The 18,097-nt window shown below is 39.5% G+C and overlaps 2 protein-coding genes across 3 annotated transcripts in view; one reads left to right on the top strand and one right to left on the bottom strand.

Annotated features, from left to right (window-relative positions):
* The window catches only part of Pp2d1 (protein phosphatase 2C like domain containing 1), a 61,793-nt gene extending 59,247 nt beyond the window's left edge, over positions 1-2,546 (top strand). Inside the window, exon 3 of one of the 2 annotated variants that reach the window (XM_031346812.1) lies at positions 1,557-2,546. In XM_031346812.1, coding sequence (XP_031202672.1) covers positions 1,557-2,323 — 767 coding nt within the window. In that variant the 3' untranslated portion in view covers positions 2,324-2,546. The remainder of the gene's footprint in view (positions 1-1,556) is intronic. The other variant, XM_031346811.1, reaches the window with a different exon arrangement.
* Rab5a (RAB5A, member RAS oncogene family) overlaps positions 2,489-18,097 on the bottom strand; it is a 30,074-nt gene continuing 14,465 nt past the window's right edge. Inside the window, exons 3-6 of the mRNA XM_031346813.1 lie at positions 13,184-13,335; positions 12,574-12,696; positions 11,067-11,160; positions 2,489-3,851 (exon numbers count right to left, since the gene is read on the bottom strand). Of these exons, the coding sequence (XP_031202673.1) occupies positions 3,736-3,851; positions 11,067-11,160; positions 12,574-12,696; positions 13,184-13,335 (485 nt within the window). The 3' untranslated portion in view covers positions 2,489-3,735. The remainder of the gene's footprint in view (positions 3,852-11,066; positions 11,161-12,573; positions 12,697-13,183; positions 13,336-18,097) is intronic.

The following is an 18,097-nucleotide window of genomic DNA, read 5'->3' as shown; positions in this document are numbered from 1 at the left end:
CATGTTGAGGTGAAGGGTAGCTTTGGGGATCAGGTTCTCTCCTTCCACCATATGGGTTCTAGGTCAAACAGGTCAAGTGTCTCTACTTACTGAAACATCTCACTGGCCCCACAAAATTTTGCTTTTAGATTTGGTATATTAGAGCAGGAATTTTAATTTTCAGGGATAGAGTATTCAGATACCAATGCCACCTCACATTGTACATTCAGTTGTGAATCACAATACTGTACTGAGAAGTACTGCTTGTTCTTAAACATATGATTCTAAAATGTTAGGAAAAACAAAACAAAAAGTCCAATCCACTTGTAACAGCATCTTTTAATCTGTTTGGACCACATTAGACTTCAGGACAATGAAGTCTAATGAAGCAAAGTGTCGCAAACATCACAGGTTTATCTCAACCATGATCACACCATACTGCTATCTCTTACTGAGACTTCAGTTATCAGTATTGAGTTTAATGTGGCTGCCATTTCCCAATATGAATTTTTATAGAACTTACTGTTTAATTATACATTAGAGAAATCTAAGATGGACACTTAACACTGGAATTTTATCATCCATATCCCAAATACACTTGGGTTTTAACTTTCACCAATCACATTCATACACACGCATACATACACACTTTGTTCATTTATACATCCATTTTTTATTTACTGTGTGCATGTGTATACCTGTATATGAAGGTCAGAGAGCACCTTGTAGGAGAAAATTCTTTTCACCATGTTGGATTCAAGAACTGAACTCAAGATGAGCAGGCCTGGTAGCAGCTACCTTTACTTAATTTTCTTACCAGTCCCCAGGAGTTTTTGTCCCTTAAGGATTTATTATTTTTATGTTTATGCACGTGGTCCTGTGCATACAAGTTCAGAGGCCAAGAACATCAGGTCTCCTTAGACCTGAAATTATAAGCAATTGAGTGCTAACCTACATGGATGCCAGCAAGTGAATTCAGGTCCTCTGCTAGGTCACTTCTCCAAGCCCCACTGAACTTTTTGTTGTTGTTTGATTGTTAATTACTTGGTGCTGGAAAGATGTTTCAGTGTTTAAGAATACTTGCTGCTTCCCTAGAGAGTTAAAGAGTTCAGTTCCCAGCATTTATCTAAGTGGGTCATGGCAAACTAACTTCTGCTTTAGGGGATCCAATACTCTCTTTTGGACTCTACAGGCTCCCATCCTCCTCATGTGCACATACACATAATTTAAACATTTTAAAAAAAATCTTTTGAGTATTTTAAAAATCTGCTGAATAGATGTTAAGAAACAGTAGAAAACATACTTTGAAACAGCTTCATAAAAAATTAATTCAGAAATTATTTTTGTGACCTATAGTTTTTGTTTTAAATTCTACCGGTTATCACTGAGATTTGAATTAGGTGGTTTCCCAGTTCAGAACTGTATCTGTACAGTGTTCAGCTTACATATTCTAGAAATATTTACATGTCATACTTTGTGTTTAGCATTGAAGCAGAATTCGTAAGTTGCATATGTTAATACAAAGTGATGACTAATCTTTTGATCTCTTTCTCTTAAAAACCAAAATATTTGTTTAGGAAATGTGCAAGCAGTCTTATGCAGAAATGGAAAAGGGTTTTGCTTGACCAAGGAACACACTACACGAAACAGCAAAGAAAGAAGAAGAGTCCTTACCAGTGAAGCAGTGATCAGCTCAGATGACCCCTATGGCCTCTTGGATGGACACATCAAAACCACTAGGGGTCTTGGATTCCATGGAAACCTCAGACTAAAAAAGTCCATTATTCCAGTCCCGCAAACAATTTCTGTCCCTATAGATGATTTATGTCAGTTTCTCATCTTAGCCACTAATGGACTTTGGCAAGTTTTGGACAAGAAGGAAGTCACTGCACTGGTAATCACCTTGTTTCATGCATACAAAGACAGACATGTTTCTGGTCCTAAAGACAAGCTCCGGCCATCTAGAGGCCTCTTTTCCCCAGCAGACAGTAGCATCCGCGTGCTGTTCCAGTATCAGCCTGAAAATGAAGACATCACACCAACTACAGATGTAACAGGCTTATCTGGCTCAATATATGCTGAAGCTTACAGTCACCAGGCTGTATCTTCAGAAACATTTCCTCCAGAAGTGACCCCTTGCAGCACAAAAGAAAATAACAGCTTACCCGCTCTAGACAGTAAGCAGGAAAGTGAGGAAGAACTATGTATTAATAATTTCTATAAAGGTGCAGCTGAGTACATTGGCTGTGAACTTGTAAGTGCTGCAATAGAAGGTGGTTCCAGAGACAGCGTCACTGTTATGGTAATGTTTCTCAATGGAAGTGAGTTTCACAGGAAGAAATAAAAACATTCCAATGACCTGGAACAGCAAGTGGTACTTTGCTAGTCTGTGTAGACTTCTGTGAAAACCGTTCCTCAGAACAGGAAGGAAACACAAAAGCTGCAGCTTATACATCATGTGTATTGTGGTGTATACTTTATGCCAATGACAGAAAAAACTCAGTGTTGCTTTTTATACCACTTTATTCCAACCTGAGCACCTCAATATAAAACTAAACACTGGTGAACTGTTTTCGTTACTAATTTTGAGTTACTGTAAAATGTACAAGTTCTGCTAGCAGATCAACACTTAAATAGATTAAATCATCTGACACATGGTAGATTTCATATAATGAAAATACCTAAAATAATTAGTGCAATATACTGATTAAAAGAAAATGGACTTCAAAAAACAAGTTTTCAAGATTATTACTAATAACATTGTAATACTTATGTTACAAATTGCAAGTACATTGTTTATTATGGTTCTAGCCAAGTAAGAACAGCAAAGCCCCTTCCTTTCATCGGGGAGAAAGAAATAATTAGCTGTTTTAGTAACTGTACATTTTGTATATGTTTAGGCCATTCTTAAATATTACAGGAAATAATAAACATGGAGACTACAATGCAGTACTCTATTTACAGTACAGCTGAAGATCATATTTAAAATAATCAAGTTTGAATGTACATAATTGTTAGTGCACTGCTAATTATGTTCAAAGGGAAGCAGAGCCCCCTCCCTGTTCCAGACAGACCTCTATGTAATAGCCAACAGTGATTAAATAGAAAGCAGATACCTGGTTTGTTTACATTTTTTTAAAAGAAGCTCATATGAAGGGACCACTATCCATTAAAATGTATTTATCAGTTTTTATATTCCTAAAAAGGATGGGGTTACATGTGACTTTTTTTTTTAATCAAATTTTAAGGAATAACGGGACTGAATAAAATTAAGACGCCACCTATATTCCCTTTTTCTGGAGATATAGGACTGTTTTCTTGGGATTGCTTTATTAATATGTGAAATGTAGAGTTTTTAAGAATCAAATTACCGTTTGCTTGGCTTTTGTTGCTAAGCATAAATATTTTTAGTCTTCTAAAAATGTTTCTCTAATGCATACATTAGTAATTTTGAATACATCATACCTGACTATTATCCCAGTGTGGAGACTGGGTGGGTTAAGAGTGGGTCCATACCCACTGGAGACAACTGTTCCCCTGCACTTTCCCATGGAACAAGTGTATACACAGTTCTCATTTTCCTTTCTACTGCCGGAGGAACACATGCATGTTATTAAAAATTAAGTTCAAAACACTCAAAATAATTCAGTATTAGAAACTTGATTCTACCATAGTCTCTTTTTGGAAGTCACACTGGGCCGGCTAAATTGCTCCCAACTCCATGGTTTTTGCCATTTAGGAAGTTCACACTGGAGCTCAGTTACTACAACACTGGCTTCTGGCTGGCTGTGCAGGCTCAGTAAGGTCTACTCCTCGTCCTCTGGCCGAGTTTGCGCCTGGATTCTGTGGTTCATTCTTTGGCAGCTTTTTAGCTGAGAAGTAAACAAAGCAAAATTGTATCATTCATATTAAAATCACTTAGACCTGCTTATTTATAATACTTTCCCAGTTGGGTTATTTCCAAAGTTTTATATGACTGATTGATTGCTCTTTTCAAATGTTTATTACTTACTAAATGCCAAAAAGCAAAACAAAGCACCAAACAATCCACAAAAATAAAAACACATGCCCCTAAACAATAACCTCCCCATCCCCACAGGTTGCTGTACTAAAGGAGTTTAATCTCTTAGTATTTTGTAGTAGTAGGTAGAGGCCAATTGTAGACATACCATTTAAACTTCTATCAATTCCCTTAGAAATCACATAGTTTACTTGATTTCTGGTACTTTATATTGTAGTGGGTCCTGTGTACACTAGGCAAGTCTTAGTTAAACTTAGCCTGTTTTATTATCATTAAATTTCTATTATATACAAACTGGTGGACATGGTGAGACATAACAGTAATTACCATGATTCACTATGGAGAATGAATGAGTTGGAACAATCATTTGAGCCTAGAAGTCAAGATTAGCCCGAGTAGCATTTTGAAAAACAAAACCAAGCAAGACATACATATAATCCAAGTCACTAGACCATGGCGAGCTACAAAATTTATAAAGAATCTCACATTATAGCAACATTCTCTGGGCTACCACAAAAAATCCTAAGAACAAGTCAGGATGTGAACAAATTCTGTTGACAGATTTATCAACCCAACCAAACTTTATTGTGTAACCTAACTATCAAGCAATTACGTGAACGATAACTTCTTTTCCCTCTTGGGCTATGACAAACTCTGATTTGATCTACAAATACCAATACTTAATATACATGAATAGCTTTGTGAATTCTATATTGCTAATACTGGTTCTGTGGAATATGCTCCCCACTAAAAGTTCACCTCCTAGATAGATACATGGCTTAATCCTGAGGACTAAGCAGCAATATTACTAGGAGTAGTGCTTTATGTCCAAAGCCCACCTAAATCCTGGACCTTGGTTTTGTTTTCTAGGAAACCTGGGGCTTACATACACATTACACAAGTTAACTATCACTAAGCCCTATACCCCTCATCCTCCATTTTCTAGCCCTTTATTTTCCCTATTTTCTTCCACATCAATATTATCTTTAGAATCTTAGCTTCGGGAAGCAGGCCCAGCGAGCACTGATATTTGGGAAGGGAGACTCCACTGACCCACCCTAGAAATTACTCTAGAGAAGGTTCCATAAAGTACAATAATGATAAATGTTCAGTCAGATGTATTTACATGTAATGCCCAGTAAAGGAACTAGCAATGGCCTTAGGTGTAGAGAAGAGGCCTGTGAAAAGGTAGCCTGATCCCTGGTTGAGCTAAGGCTAGAACCCCTGGAGACCCTGAAGGGAAGGTAATAGCTTCACCAGCTCCTGGGCACCAGGGCCTTCACTAGCCACAGCCCCCCAGATTTGTGGCAATCAGTCACATAAGGGCAACACCCCAAGCCCCTCCACAGGTAGATGAGGAAAATTACGTGACCTATGGTCACACAGGTTCAAGCCAGATCTCTGTGCTAATGAGGTACATAAAAGCTTGGAGGGTGTAGACAATAAGCTTCCTTTCCCAGACATTCTTCCCTATAAAAGGTACTTAATCTCAAGCCTACCTGAGAAGTGGGGTATGGTTTTTACACATCCCTTTCCACCATGGCAATAGATGATTCGGAACTACAGACTGTCTTTATTGGGATCAGCAGTGGGGAGCCATAGAAAAGGCCTTTGCCTACAGAGCAGCTGTCTCATCTCCCATAGAAGGCCTCTCTGCACTCCCAGCCATGACCACCATAAAGCCCAGGCCTGCCTTTAAGCCAAGGACTCTCTGCCCAGGAGGCCACACTGTTTTCAGCTCTTTGAGACTTCCAAGACTGGGTGGGTATTCAAAAGCCTGGGAACTCCATAGCCCCAGCCACTTCCAAGACTCCAGGACTGCCCACTCCCCAAGCGCCCCTCCCTCCCACCCCAGCTCTGGCTGTCCTGCATTCCAGACTGCTCTTTCCCACCTGGGCGCCTCCCTACAATACAAGCCCGTGTGGCATGGGACAAGTGCAGTCAAACCTGCCGTGTCCTGCCTCCTCGAGCTTCAAAGCCCCGTGGCTTTGAAGGACCCACAAGCCTACAATTGAGGACACTGAATAAGCTAGCACTATATATTGTATTATAATAAACACCAAGGTGGGTTTTATAGTGAGCATAAACCTCTCCCTTTAGCCTACCCCCCTGTGGACTTTCTATAATCACGTCTGATTCAAATGAGGAGGTGGAAGGAAGTGAACATCAATCAGTAAGGACTCTTTTTGTTAACTGGACTATACTATGAGATTTGATAAGCTAACTTTATCAAAGAAAGACCTCAATCCCAAACACATGTGTTTGTGTTTCTGTGTATAACCCTGGCTGTCCTGGAATTCACTCTATAGACCAGGTTGGCCTTACCTGGAGATCCACCTACATTTGCCTGTCAAGTGCTGGGATTAAAGGCATGTGCCACCACAGCCTTAGCTTGTTATTTCTTTATAGAAAGGAAATAGTTTCATTTGAAACAAAATCTGGAAGCTGAGAATAGAATTCAGGCTTCAGGAACACAATACAAACACTGTACCACAGAGCTACTTCTGCAACCTACATGTGTGTAGCCCAGCTTAGAATGGTGGCTCCATGCTATAATTCCAGTAATTGGGAGACAAGGCAGGAGGATCTGGAGTTCCAGGCCAGCCTTGTCTATATGTGAGACCCTGTTTGGAAAAAAACCAAACAAAAAACCAGGTTTAGTTAGTGAAGTGTTTGTTTTTTAACCATTAAGTTCTGAATTTGGGTCCCATATAAAACTATGAATGTGTAGCTCCAGTACTAGGGAGGAGTGCAAAGATCCTGTGATTTTTCAATACTCTGAGTTCCGTGAAATATCTGAGCTAAAAAAAAAAAAAAAAGAGAGATAGCAGGATGATTCAGGAGGTAAAGGTTCATGACATCAGTTCCATAGCTGAAACCTATATGATATTAGGAAACTAGCAAAAACTGTCCTGCCTTTAACATTACTGCGTGTGCGCCCCCCCGACCCCAAGCTTAAAAATGAAATGAAGAAATAATGGAGGAAAATATTTAATTGCTAACCTCTATATTCCATATACATCCACATAAAGAGCACCTGTATGCAAGTGTGTATGAAACAAAAGTGTAGGTTCTCCTAAGGCACAAGATGAAATCCTACACTGTTCCCACCTTCCAGCCTGGGACATGGATCATCTCTTGTCTAATGCACCAAGAGTGCATATGCTACCTACCTACTAGTAGCTGGCTTAGTTATCAGACTACTTTGGTATCACAGTGTTCACGTTCAGGTAACCTTTATTTTACTTAGAATAATCCTAAAGCACTATGATAATGTTAGTATATGCTCAGCCCAGGGAGAGGAAGTATTGGAAGACCTGGCCCTGTAGGAGTAGGTGTGTCACTGTGGGTGAGGGCTTTAAGACTAGCATCCTAGCTGCCCAGAAACCAGTATTCTGCTAGCAGTTTTCAGATAGAGAACTCTCAGGTCATCCTGTACCATGCCTGCCTGGATACTGCCATATTCTTACCTTGATGATAACTGACTGAACCTCTGAATCTATAAGCCAGCACCAATTAAATGTTGTCCTTATAAGAGTTGCCTTGGTCATGGTGTCTCTTCACAACAGTAAAACCCTAACTAAGACAGAAGTTGGTACCAGGAGTGGGATACTGTGATAGGCCTGACCATGCTTTTGTTTGAAGAATGTAGACTCTAGGATTTGGATTTGGAAAGCAGTGGAATGTTTTAAATGGGGCTTAATGGGCTATCCTAGTAAGAATATTAGATTTTGTTATTAAGAGTGATTGGAATTGTGAGGACCTGGCCAAAGAGATTTCATTGGAGAATTTCAGTATGTGGCCTAGATCCTGTTTTTGTGGTCTTTTGGTGAAGAATGTGGCTACGTTTTGCCCTTGACTGAAGAGTCTGCCTGAATCTCTGAAGAGATTCAGATTAATTGAATTAACAAAGGAAGTCTCAAAGCTCATCAGAGTCTTTGTTCTCTGGTTAAGTCTCATGAAGAGCATTCTGAACAAGCATAGAGCAATCTTAGAAAGGAAAAATATAAAATATATGGTTCAATTATTAAGGGGCACCAGGAAGTGAAATGGAGCTGAATCCTCTGTTAAAGGATATTAAATTGAATTAAGGGATTAGTGACCTTGGGGAAAGATCCCATCCAGCTAAATTTGGGTCCAGGCATGGTAGTACAAGCCTTTAATCCCAGGAGACAAAGACAAGCAGATCTCTGAGTTCAAGGGCAGCCTAGAAGATAACAAATTCTAGGTGAAGAAAAACTTAAATCCAAGCTTGGTAGGCCAGTGCTTAGGAGACAGGCACGCAGATCTCTGAGTTCAAAATCAGTCTACAGAGCGAGTTTAGGCAGAGAAGGAACTGGAAAACAGAAAGCTAGTGATAACGTAATAGAACAAGGGGGCCATGTCTCAGCTCCTGCAAGCAGAAGAACCTGGCAGGTGTGGCCAGGTGGCTCTGGCTTCAGAGTCCAGAATAGAAGGCATTACTGGGACAATTGATGCTGGTTAGCTGGAGCTAAGAAGTTAGTGGTGATTAAGAAGATATGAAATCAGGAAAGTGTTTTCTGAGAGCACAAAGAAGCTGTGTTCCAGGTTGTATCTTGTGCTGCAGCAGTACTTGGTAATGTGTAAGTATCACCCAAGTGATACTGGTTTTAAAGGCATGAAGGAGTCATGAAGAACAGCTGAGGCCTGGCACTGTGAGAGGCCATTAGAAGGCCACTGGTGAAGATGCAGCCTCAGTTGCAGTTGATGGCCCAGGACTGAAGGGGTCATGCAAAGGAGTTGAGGTCTGGCACCATGAACACAACCTACGAGAGGCTACTGGTTAAGCCCAGTAGCAGCAGAAGTCCCCAGTGTAATTGGAAATGCCAGTACCATTGGATAAGCACTAAAATTGGCAGCAGCAGTGGAGTGAATCAACCTGAGCTTAGAGTGCTACAAAGGGCAGAGCTGGAGAAGTGACACCAACCTTTTAGAGGAATGCAGAAGATCATGTGTGGATCCCAGACATTAAAACAAAAGCTGTAACACTATAGTTGCCTTGGAGACCCCAAGATGTTCAAGATGCCAGAGTCATGGGCTATCTGCTGAGGAAAGCTGCTAACAGAGTGGAAACAGCCCAGGAGAAAGAAGTTTGTTGCAGGCAACAAAGATGAAAAAGGAACTGGAAATCTGATGACTGCCTTGAAATCAGACATGGAGATGCAGAGTTTGGAGTTTGCCCAGCTGATTTCCTGTCTTGCTTTGGGGATTACAGTTAAGTGATTGGATGAATCTCAGAAGAGACTTTGAATTTTTAACGTTAAGACTACAGGGACTTTTGAAGTTGGACTATATGCATTTTGCATTATGCTATGTTCAGGTGTGGCACTGATATAGATTCATATGTTTGGACAAGCATATGGGGGGCCAGGGAGTGGAATGTGATGGTTTGTATGGCTCAGGGAGTGGTACTATTAGAAGGTGTGATCCTATTGGTGTGGGTGTATCACTGTGGATGTGGGCTGTAAGATCCTAGCTGCCAGGAAGCCAGTATTCTGCTACCAGCCTTCAGACAAAAATTTAGAACTCTCAACCCTGCCTGCACCATGCTTGCCTGGATGCTGCCATGTTCCCACCTTGATAATAGACTGAACTTCTGAACCTGAAGGCCCCAATTAAATCTTTTCCTTGTAAGAGTTGCCTTGGTTATGGTGTCTCTTCACAGCAGTAAAACTCTTAACTAACACAAGCACCAATACAATGTCTTCCTCAGGTATGAGAGACCCTGTCTCAAAGCAACAACAAAACAAATTGGAAAAAAAAAAAAAAGTCAGACCTGGTAGAACTCCTATATACCCAGAACTGTGAAATTTGAGGCCCAACAACCCCACATTCTAATCCAGCTTTGATACATACCAAGCCCAACTTGAACTCAGATTCAACAAAAACCTCAGGAAAACAATTTTCAACAACTTTAGCAGTACAACACCTACCTACCATTTTTAAGGTCAGGAGTCTGATCCTTTTCCTAGATAGGAAAGAATCTTTGTGGAAAACGGAAGAGGAGGGAAATCTGTGCTAGTTTTGCTTTTCCATCTCTGTGTGAGTTATGGTGAATGTGTGTAATGTACACTTAGAACAGAGAAGGCATCAAATTAGAAGGCTTAACACTATCCACTGTTTTAGGCATCCAGAGTGTCCTGGAATATATTTCTTACAAATAAGAGGCATTACTTTTCAGTAAATATACCTTTGGAAAATCTACCTCTTAACTGTAAGATCAACTTTTAATTCACCTCTATTATATAACCCAACATTTAATGAATTCATGAATGAATATAAAATTAACATTAATGGGGCTAGCAATGGGGTTATCTCAGTGGTAGTAGGTAAAGACGGCTTAGAAAGGAGGAGGCCCTGAGTTTAATTCACACTATTGGAAGGGGGGAAATAGTTAAAGAAAGAAGAAGGAAAGAAGAATAGAGAAGAAAGGAAGAAGAGGAGGAGGAGGATGAAGAGCAGGAGGAAGAAGAAAGAATCAAGACACAAGAGTCGGACTTTTTTTTTTGGTTTTTTGAGCCCTGGCTGTCCTTGAACTCAAAAATCCACCTGTCTCTGCCTCCCAAGTGCTGGGATTAAAGGCGTGCACCACCACTGCCAGGCCTTTTTTTTTTTTTAAACTTTCCTCAACTCTGAGGAAAGGTCTTTAGCTCAGGCTGGCCACTATATCCTGCTTCCCAAACAGCCTTTACAGTATTTCTAAGAAAATATTGCTTAGTGAAAGGATCTAGAAAAATAGTATAATCAGTTAAAAAGAAATAAATGGTTTAGGGAGGGTGAGGAAGAAACAGTGTATTTTGCTTCATTAAATATTATTTATCTTAGCCGGGCGGTGGTGGCGCACGCCTTTAATCCCAGCACTTGGGAGGCAGAGGCAGGCGGATTTCTGAGTTCGAGGCCAGCCTGGTCTACAGAGTGAGTTCCAGGACAGCCAGGGCTACACTGAGAAACCTTGTCTCGAAAAACCAAAAAAACAACAGCAACAACAAAACAAAACAAAACAAAACAAAAAAACCCCAAAAAACCCAAATATTATTAATCTTACCTATTGCCATAAATATTTCATTTACATTCATTGATGTCTTAGCCGATGTCTCCATAAATAACAAGCTGTTGTCATCTGCATAGGACTGTGCTTCCTGTTTTTTTAAAAAAAAATCCTTTAAGCATATACTGTATCATCCTCATGTTTAATTTTCAATGACATATAGCATTAAAATTCAAACTACATTATGAACTATTTCCCTTAAAATTACAAACTGTCCTACATTTCTGTTATGTTTTCCAGTTTACCTGTATTACTGCCTTTGATCCTCTCAGAACAACTAAGACCACTTTGAGCTGTTACAGCACAGGGCCACTTCTGAACAAAACTGAAGCTCTCTAAGGTGCTTTGCTGGGGAGTGTAACTGTTTTGGATAGCATAGCAGATAACAGACTTTACACAGGTCACCTTAAGAATTAAAGAAGTTACAAGTGTAAAGTGCTCTGCTTAATATGCCACGATACAGTAGCTTCCTCTATGTATGCTCCACCAATGTCATGAAGAAACAGTCCCACCTACATATTAGGCCACAGCCAGAGCTTTCTGTGCAAGATAAATAGTTTTAAAAAATATAAATCATTTTGTAAATGAGTAATATTTACTGTTTTATAGTAGAAGACATTCTGAATTAATTATCTTAAATATATACAAACTGGAGGTCTTTCAAGATCAGGCTGGCCTAAAACTTGTGGCAATACTCCTACCTCTGCCTCCCAAGTAATGGGATTATAGGGGTGCACTGCCATGTCTGACTGAAGCATTATTATTTTTACATACATACATAGTACATATACTTTATATATTTGTATGTATGCTATATAGCTATACATGTATACTATGTATGTATGCATGCTTGGGGGTAGGTATCTGCCAGTCAGTATGCATGTGGGGGGTGGTCAGAAGACAATCTCTCTCCCTTCACTACCTGGTTCTAGGCATAGAACTCAGCACCTTTATGTGCTTAGTCACACTGCTGGGTCTCAAATGAAGAGTAGCTGAGTCTCTATTTTTTAATTGTCTTTTAAGGGCAGCTATGTAAATGGGCGTGCATGCACACACACATACAAACGTACGTGTGTTTGTATAGCAATATATGTAGTATATGTACATAAGGTAAGAAAAACATCCCAAGACAACACATGCTAGGCAAGTGCTTGATCTATCAATTGTCTGAGGTATATCCATGACTCCATCAGGAAAAATACTGTTTTGCATGCTTCCCCTCCCTCCTTCCCCTTCTCTCTCCCTCTACCACATACCCGGCCCCTCTCTTTTTCTCCTTCAAGACAGGGTTTCTCTGTATAGCCCTGGCTGTCCTAGAACTCATTCTGTAGAACCAGGCTGACCTCAAACTCAGAAATCCACCTGGCTCTGCCTCCCAAGTGGTAGGATTAAAAGCATGCACCACCACTGCCTGGCTTTGTATGCTTTTTCAACGTCTTTATTTTTAAGGTTTAAAATTCCTTTAAAACATAAGATTTTAAGTTAAAAGTAAAATTCTACATACCTGGAAGTCAACGGCTCTTTTATTTGCTAAGTCAGCTTTGTTTCCTGACAAAGCTATCACAATATTAGGACTTGCTTGCCTTTGAAGTTCTTTAACCCAGTTTTTTGCTCTTGCAAAGGATTCCTGTTAAAAGGAAGGAAAAGCTATCTGGCATAAGCTCAAAACAGTTAGGAAGCATTCTCTATGAGATAAGGCTTAAAAACTCTAGTGCAGTAGTTTTTAACCTTCCTAATGCTGAAAACTTTAATACAGTTCCTTATATTGTGGTGACCCCCAACCATAAATGTAATTTTATTAGTGTTATGAAATGTGCTGTAAAAATCTGATATGCAGGATGGTCTTAGGTGATCTGTCAAAATGTGGTTAGATCCCCAAAGGGGTTGCAACCCACAGGTTTAGAACCACTGCTTTATCATGACCCTGTGGGAGGAAAATTTTTTAGTACTATATCATTTAAGGCACTTTCATTTGATATTTCACTCAGAATAGCTTTGGCAGAAATGTTATGACTAGCTACAAATGAATTTTCCAAAGATCTTTAACCAAATCATAAGTATTAAAAATGATAAGTACTAAAAATGGCTTTAGGGTAGTAAGCTTTTATACCTACCTCATTTGTGATATCATACACAACTATGGCTGCTTGTGCTCCTCGGTAGTACATTGGCGCTAGGCTGTGATACCGTTCTTGGCCAGCTGTATCCCAAATTTCAAATTTTACCGTTGTGTCATCAAGACATACAGTTTGGGTTAGAAAGGCAGCTGAAAAAGAAAATATCTGTAATAAGTTTATCCTTTTTCTCAACTTTAAAAAAACAGACATGAAGGCCAGGCTGACCTGAAATTTACTGCATAACCAAAGACGACACTGAATCTTTAAAAACATTCTGTGTTGCCAGGTGGTGGTGGCGCACACCTTTAATTCCCATGCTTTGGAGGCAGAGGCAGGCAGATTTCTGAAGCCAGCCTGGTCTAAGTGAGATCAGGGCAGCCAGGCAGAGAAACCCTGTCTCGAAAACAAAAAAACAAACCCAAAACGGACAACAACAACAAAACGTTCACATATGTGAACAAAACATGCCACATATGTGTACAGGTCACAGGGCAATTTTCAGGAATTAGTTCTTTCCTTCCACTGTGTGGGTTATACAGTTCAGGCAGTGTGGCAAGAACCTTTGTTTTTATTCTGATTCTAATTTCAACAAACAGTACCTATGTATACTGAAGAATACTTTACATTCAGTATGGAGATGTAAGCCTGTAATCCCAGAATTTATTCACTGGAAGCAGAAGAATCATGAATTTGAGCCTAGCGTGGGCTTATATCCATACATAAACATAACGGTTTGTAAGAACACGGTCCATGAATGGACTATATGCTCTTGTGCTTTTGAGATAACTCCCAAGAAAATAAGAGTCTTGTGACTTTAGTTTCTTAAAAAACAAGGAATTGGATTATGTTATCATTTCCCTCCCAGATGTAGCAGATACGATTGAATTTACTTTGTTGATTCATTACAACTGGTTATTGATATATGTTTATATGCCTCTGTGTAAAGTTAATTAGTTTGTTTGCTTTTCCATATACATCTTGTCCTTGTGATCTTGGGAGAACCTGAACTCATAAGAACTTTACTCAGGTGATTTTCCTTGCTCCTCAGGGTCTACACTGCCTGTTGCTCTGAATAAAGTTGGCCATTACATGAAACTTTAGTCCATCTCATTTTTAGGCTCCACTTTCTCACTGCCGTTAAAGTGGTTAACAAGGGTTGATAATTTAGTTTGGTTCATGTATGAGCCCTCAGTTTCCCTCCAAGCCATTTATATCCACCACACCCCATACTCTTTCCCCACTTTAGTTGGTACTAGAATATACCCTACAGTATATTCCACTTTAGACTACTGTGGCAGCACATGCTTGTACTATCAGCATTCAATATACTCTAGGGCAGAAAGACTGCTGTGAATTCAAGGCCAGGTTTGGAAATCTATTGAGTTCCAGGCTTGCCTGGGACACAGAATAAAATCCTATCACCAAAAAAAAAAAACCCAAAACCCAAAAAACTAAGCCGGAATAGCACCTGCTATCTCAGCAGTCACAAAAAGGATTGTTATAAATTTGGGGCCAGCCTGTCCTATACATGGAGTTTCAGGTCAGCTCGGGCTACAGAGTAATACTCTGTTCAACACCCGTACCTCTAAAAAACTCTTAAAAAAAAAAAAAAGCCAACATAAAGTGTGCATAACTAGAAACAATTCTTAGCCCATGGAGATAACACTGCCATAATGAGAGCCCAGTCTAATTCTCAAACCAGTTAAGTTATACCAAAACCCACTTAACTAGGTCATTAAGATGGTTCAATGGACACAAAACAGCAACAACAACAACAACAACCGAATTCTATTATTGGAACCCTCATGAAGGAGAAAGTTGTCCTCTGGTACTGTGGCACATGCACACCCATGCTGACATGAGTAAAGAGAAGAAAAAAAACGTAGAAGACAACCAACCTTCTTCATACATGTTAAAAACTCCAAGTACATACAAGGAAATATTAAATACATCAAAAGAACAACTCACCAGCAAATTAGAGTTCCTTTCAGAAGCACTAAACTATAATAGTTTAAAACAAAAATAGCTTTAATCTGTGAAAAGCATTGGAGTCAGTTGTAAAAGAACACAGCAACTATCCCATCTATAAGCATGAAACTGGCAGACTACCTAGCAGCAAGGCTCTGAGGAATTCTAATTCTGTGAATGATAATGTCACTATAATTTAGTATTAATATTTAATATTTCTCTACAATAAAATTGTTATCTCAAATTACTTTAAACCTACAGGTATCAGTTTAACCAACACATGAGTTGACTTGTGATGAGCTAGCAGTTGTACAATGGATAAGCAGGGGAAACTTCCTGAAAGTAACAGGGTTCAAGGAACCACAGCAAGAACAGGTCACTGTCCGTACTGTGTGCTCCAACATCTTTCGCCAACCTAGTCAGGATCTGCTGCTCATGTGTTCCCAAAGCTCTTTACATGATGCCTCATACTTGATTCTTCTGGTGATGGGGATTAAACACAGGCACTCAAACATGCTAGGCATATGCTCTATATCTGACCAGTCTTGCTGACTTATTTTACTTGTTTTGTTTAGAGACAAAACAATTCACATTCAATTGTACCACAGACTTGACTCATCCTCCTAAATGTTAGTTAGAGATTACAGGAATGAGCTAAATACTGGCTGAAACTATAACCACTTAGTCTACAAATATCTACGTTCACACCATACTGTTCCAGGAGGGGAAGAAAATATCCAAACTGATGGCATCAAAAGAATAACAACAACAAAAAAACCAGTTAATCTTTCCTAAAATTTCCCCAATAAAACACAGAGGGAACAGAAAATCTATAGGAACTAAAGTGACCCTATCCCCAGATGGTTATTTGTAATGCTGCTCAGGATAGAACTCAAGGCTTCACATGCTAGCCACACACTAAGCTACATCCTGGCTTCCAAGTTAGGTATCAAATTCAACTCAAACTTACCTTATTAGACTTAACAACAACTAAAAACTATAAGACTACTGGGTTTAACTATACAAACAAATCCGAGCCCCTTTTGAAGCATCCAAAATGCACAGGTGAACACACTCAGAAAAATTTCTATAGTGAATGCAAAATGACTTTTTAGCATAGAGAGTTTCTATAAGCTAAGCATGGTGGCACAAGCCTGTAATCCAAGCACTTGGGAAGATGAGACAAGAGGATAAAGAGTCGAAGGCCCATCTCAACTACACAATGAGACCCTGTGTACATCAAAAGCCTATATGCAAGCTCGTCCATGGTGTTTTACCCTTCTCAAAAATACATTTTTCAAACAACACAAAGTTGGGGCTAAAGAGATGGTCCAGCAAATAGAAGCACCCATTGCTCTTACAGAAGATTCAATTTACTTTCCAGCCCTCACATAGCAGCTCACAATAATCATAATTCCAGTTCCAAGGAACATGGTACCATCTTCTGACCTCTGTAGGTCCCACAGACCCAATTATTAATAAAAATCAGTGTCAAATAATATTTGTAAATCAATGCTCAAAACAGTAATGTATATAATAGTTAAAATATAGAAGCAACCAAAGTTATCAAATAATGGATGTCCCAGGCATGAAGACACATGCCATTAATTCTAGCATAGATGGATCCCTGTTGAGTTTGAGACCAGTCTGGTATACAGTGAGCTCCAGACCAGTCAAGGCTACATACTGAGATCCTATTTCAATAAATAAAGATGGACTGGTTAGGCTGAAGAGTGGTTCAGTAGTAGAGGCCTGGGTCCAATCTTCCATACTGTAAAGAGAGAAAAAAGGAGACAGAGGTATGATCCCAAATATTTATGACCTTCTGCAGTTGAGAAGCACAGACAGGATGATCTCTTCCTCCTAGCTCAGCTTCCTAGGTAGTAGAATTAAGGTGTAAAGAGTCCTTTGAGAGCAGGGCGGTGGTGGCGCATTCCTTTAATCCCAGCACTTGGGAGGCAGAGGCAGGAAGATTTCTGAGTTCGAGGCCAGCCTGGTCTACAGAGTGAGTTCCAGGACAGCCAGGGCTACACAGAGAAACCCTGTCTCAAAAAACCAAAACCAAAACCAAAAAAAAAAAAAAAAAAAGGAGTCCTTTAAGGCAGTCAACTAGTCAGGACACAAGCTAGTCATATGTTATCATCTAAACATTAATTACTACATGGGGGAAATCTGCTAGTACATGGATATGATTTTAAATTAGTCTTTAAGTTTAACATTACACTCGATTACCCAAATATATACTAAATATATATAACCTTACACTCGATTACCCAAATATATACTAAAACAACTTAATACTTGGCTTGGTATTATTTGCTATTGTACTCCTGCAATCCTGGCCCTGGAGAGGCAGAAGGATTGTCTCAAGCTCAAAACCAGCCAGGATTATACTATGAGTCTTGTCTTTTTAAAAACAAAACCATACCAAGTCAGCACTTCAACTTCCAGAACTAAAATGTCAGCTATATCTTTAAAAAGGGGTGTATTCCTAATAAAGACTTTGCTTATAGGGCTAGAATTCATTTCTTTTATAAGAAGCAGTATAAAGTACACATTACAAAGAAAGAAATAATGAAGCTGGAGAGATGGCTTAGTGCTGGCAGTTCTTCCAGGGACCTAGGTTCAATTCTCTTACCCACATGACAGTTCACAATGTTTGTAACTACAATTCCAGGGATCCATCCTCCTATGGCCCCTATAGGCACTGTGTGCAGACACACATATAGGCAAAGCACGCATGCATGCGCACACACACCCATACCACCACCACTAAAAACCAGGGCATAGTGGTACACACTTATAATCCCATCAGTGAGAGCTGGGGAGGGCAAATGAATCAAAAGTTTAAGTTCATTACCATCCATTTGGGCTCATAGGTGTTGACAACAATCACAGAATTAATCACAATCTTGACTGCTTTATTTTATATGTATTTTTTTC

This window comes from Mastomys coucha, unplaced genomic scaffold, assembly GCF_008632895.1.
Source record: "Mastomys coucha isolate ucsf_1 unplaced genomic scaffold, UCSF_Mcou_1 pScaffold3, whole genome shotgun sequence".
NCBI classification, from domain to species: Eukaryota; Metazoa; Chordata; class Mammalia; order Rodentia; family Muridae; genus Mastomys; species Mastomys coucha.
Note: the sequence above shows the minus strand (reverse complement) of the source record. Positions and strands in the feature narration are given on the sequence as shown.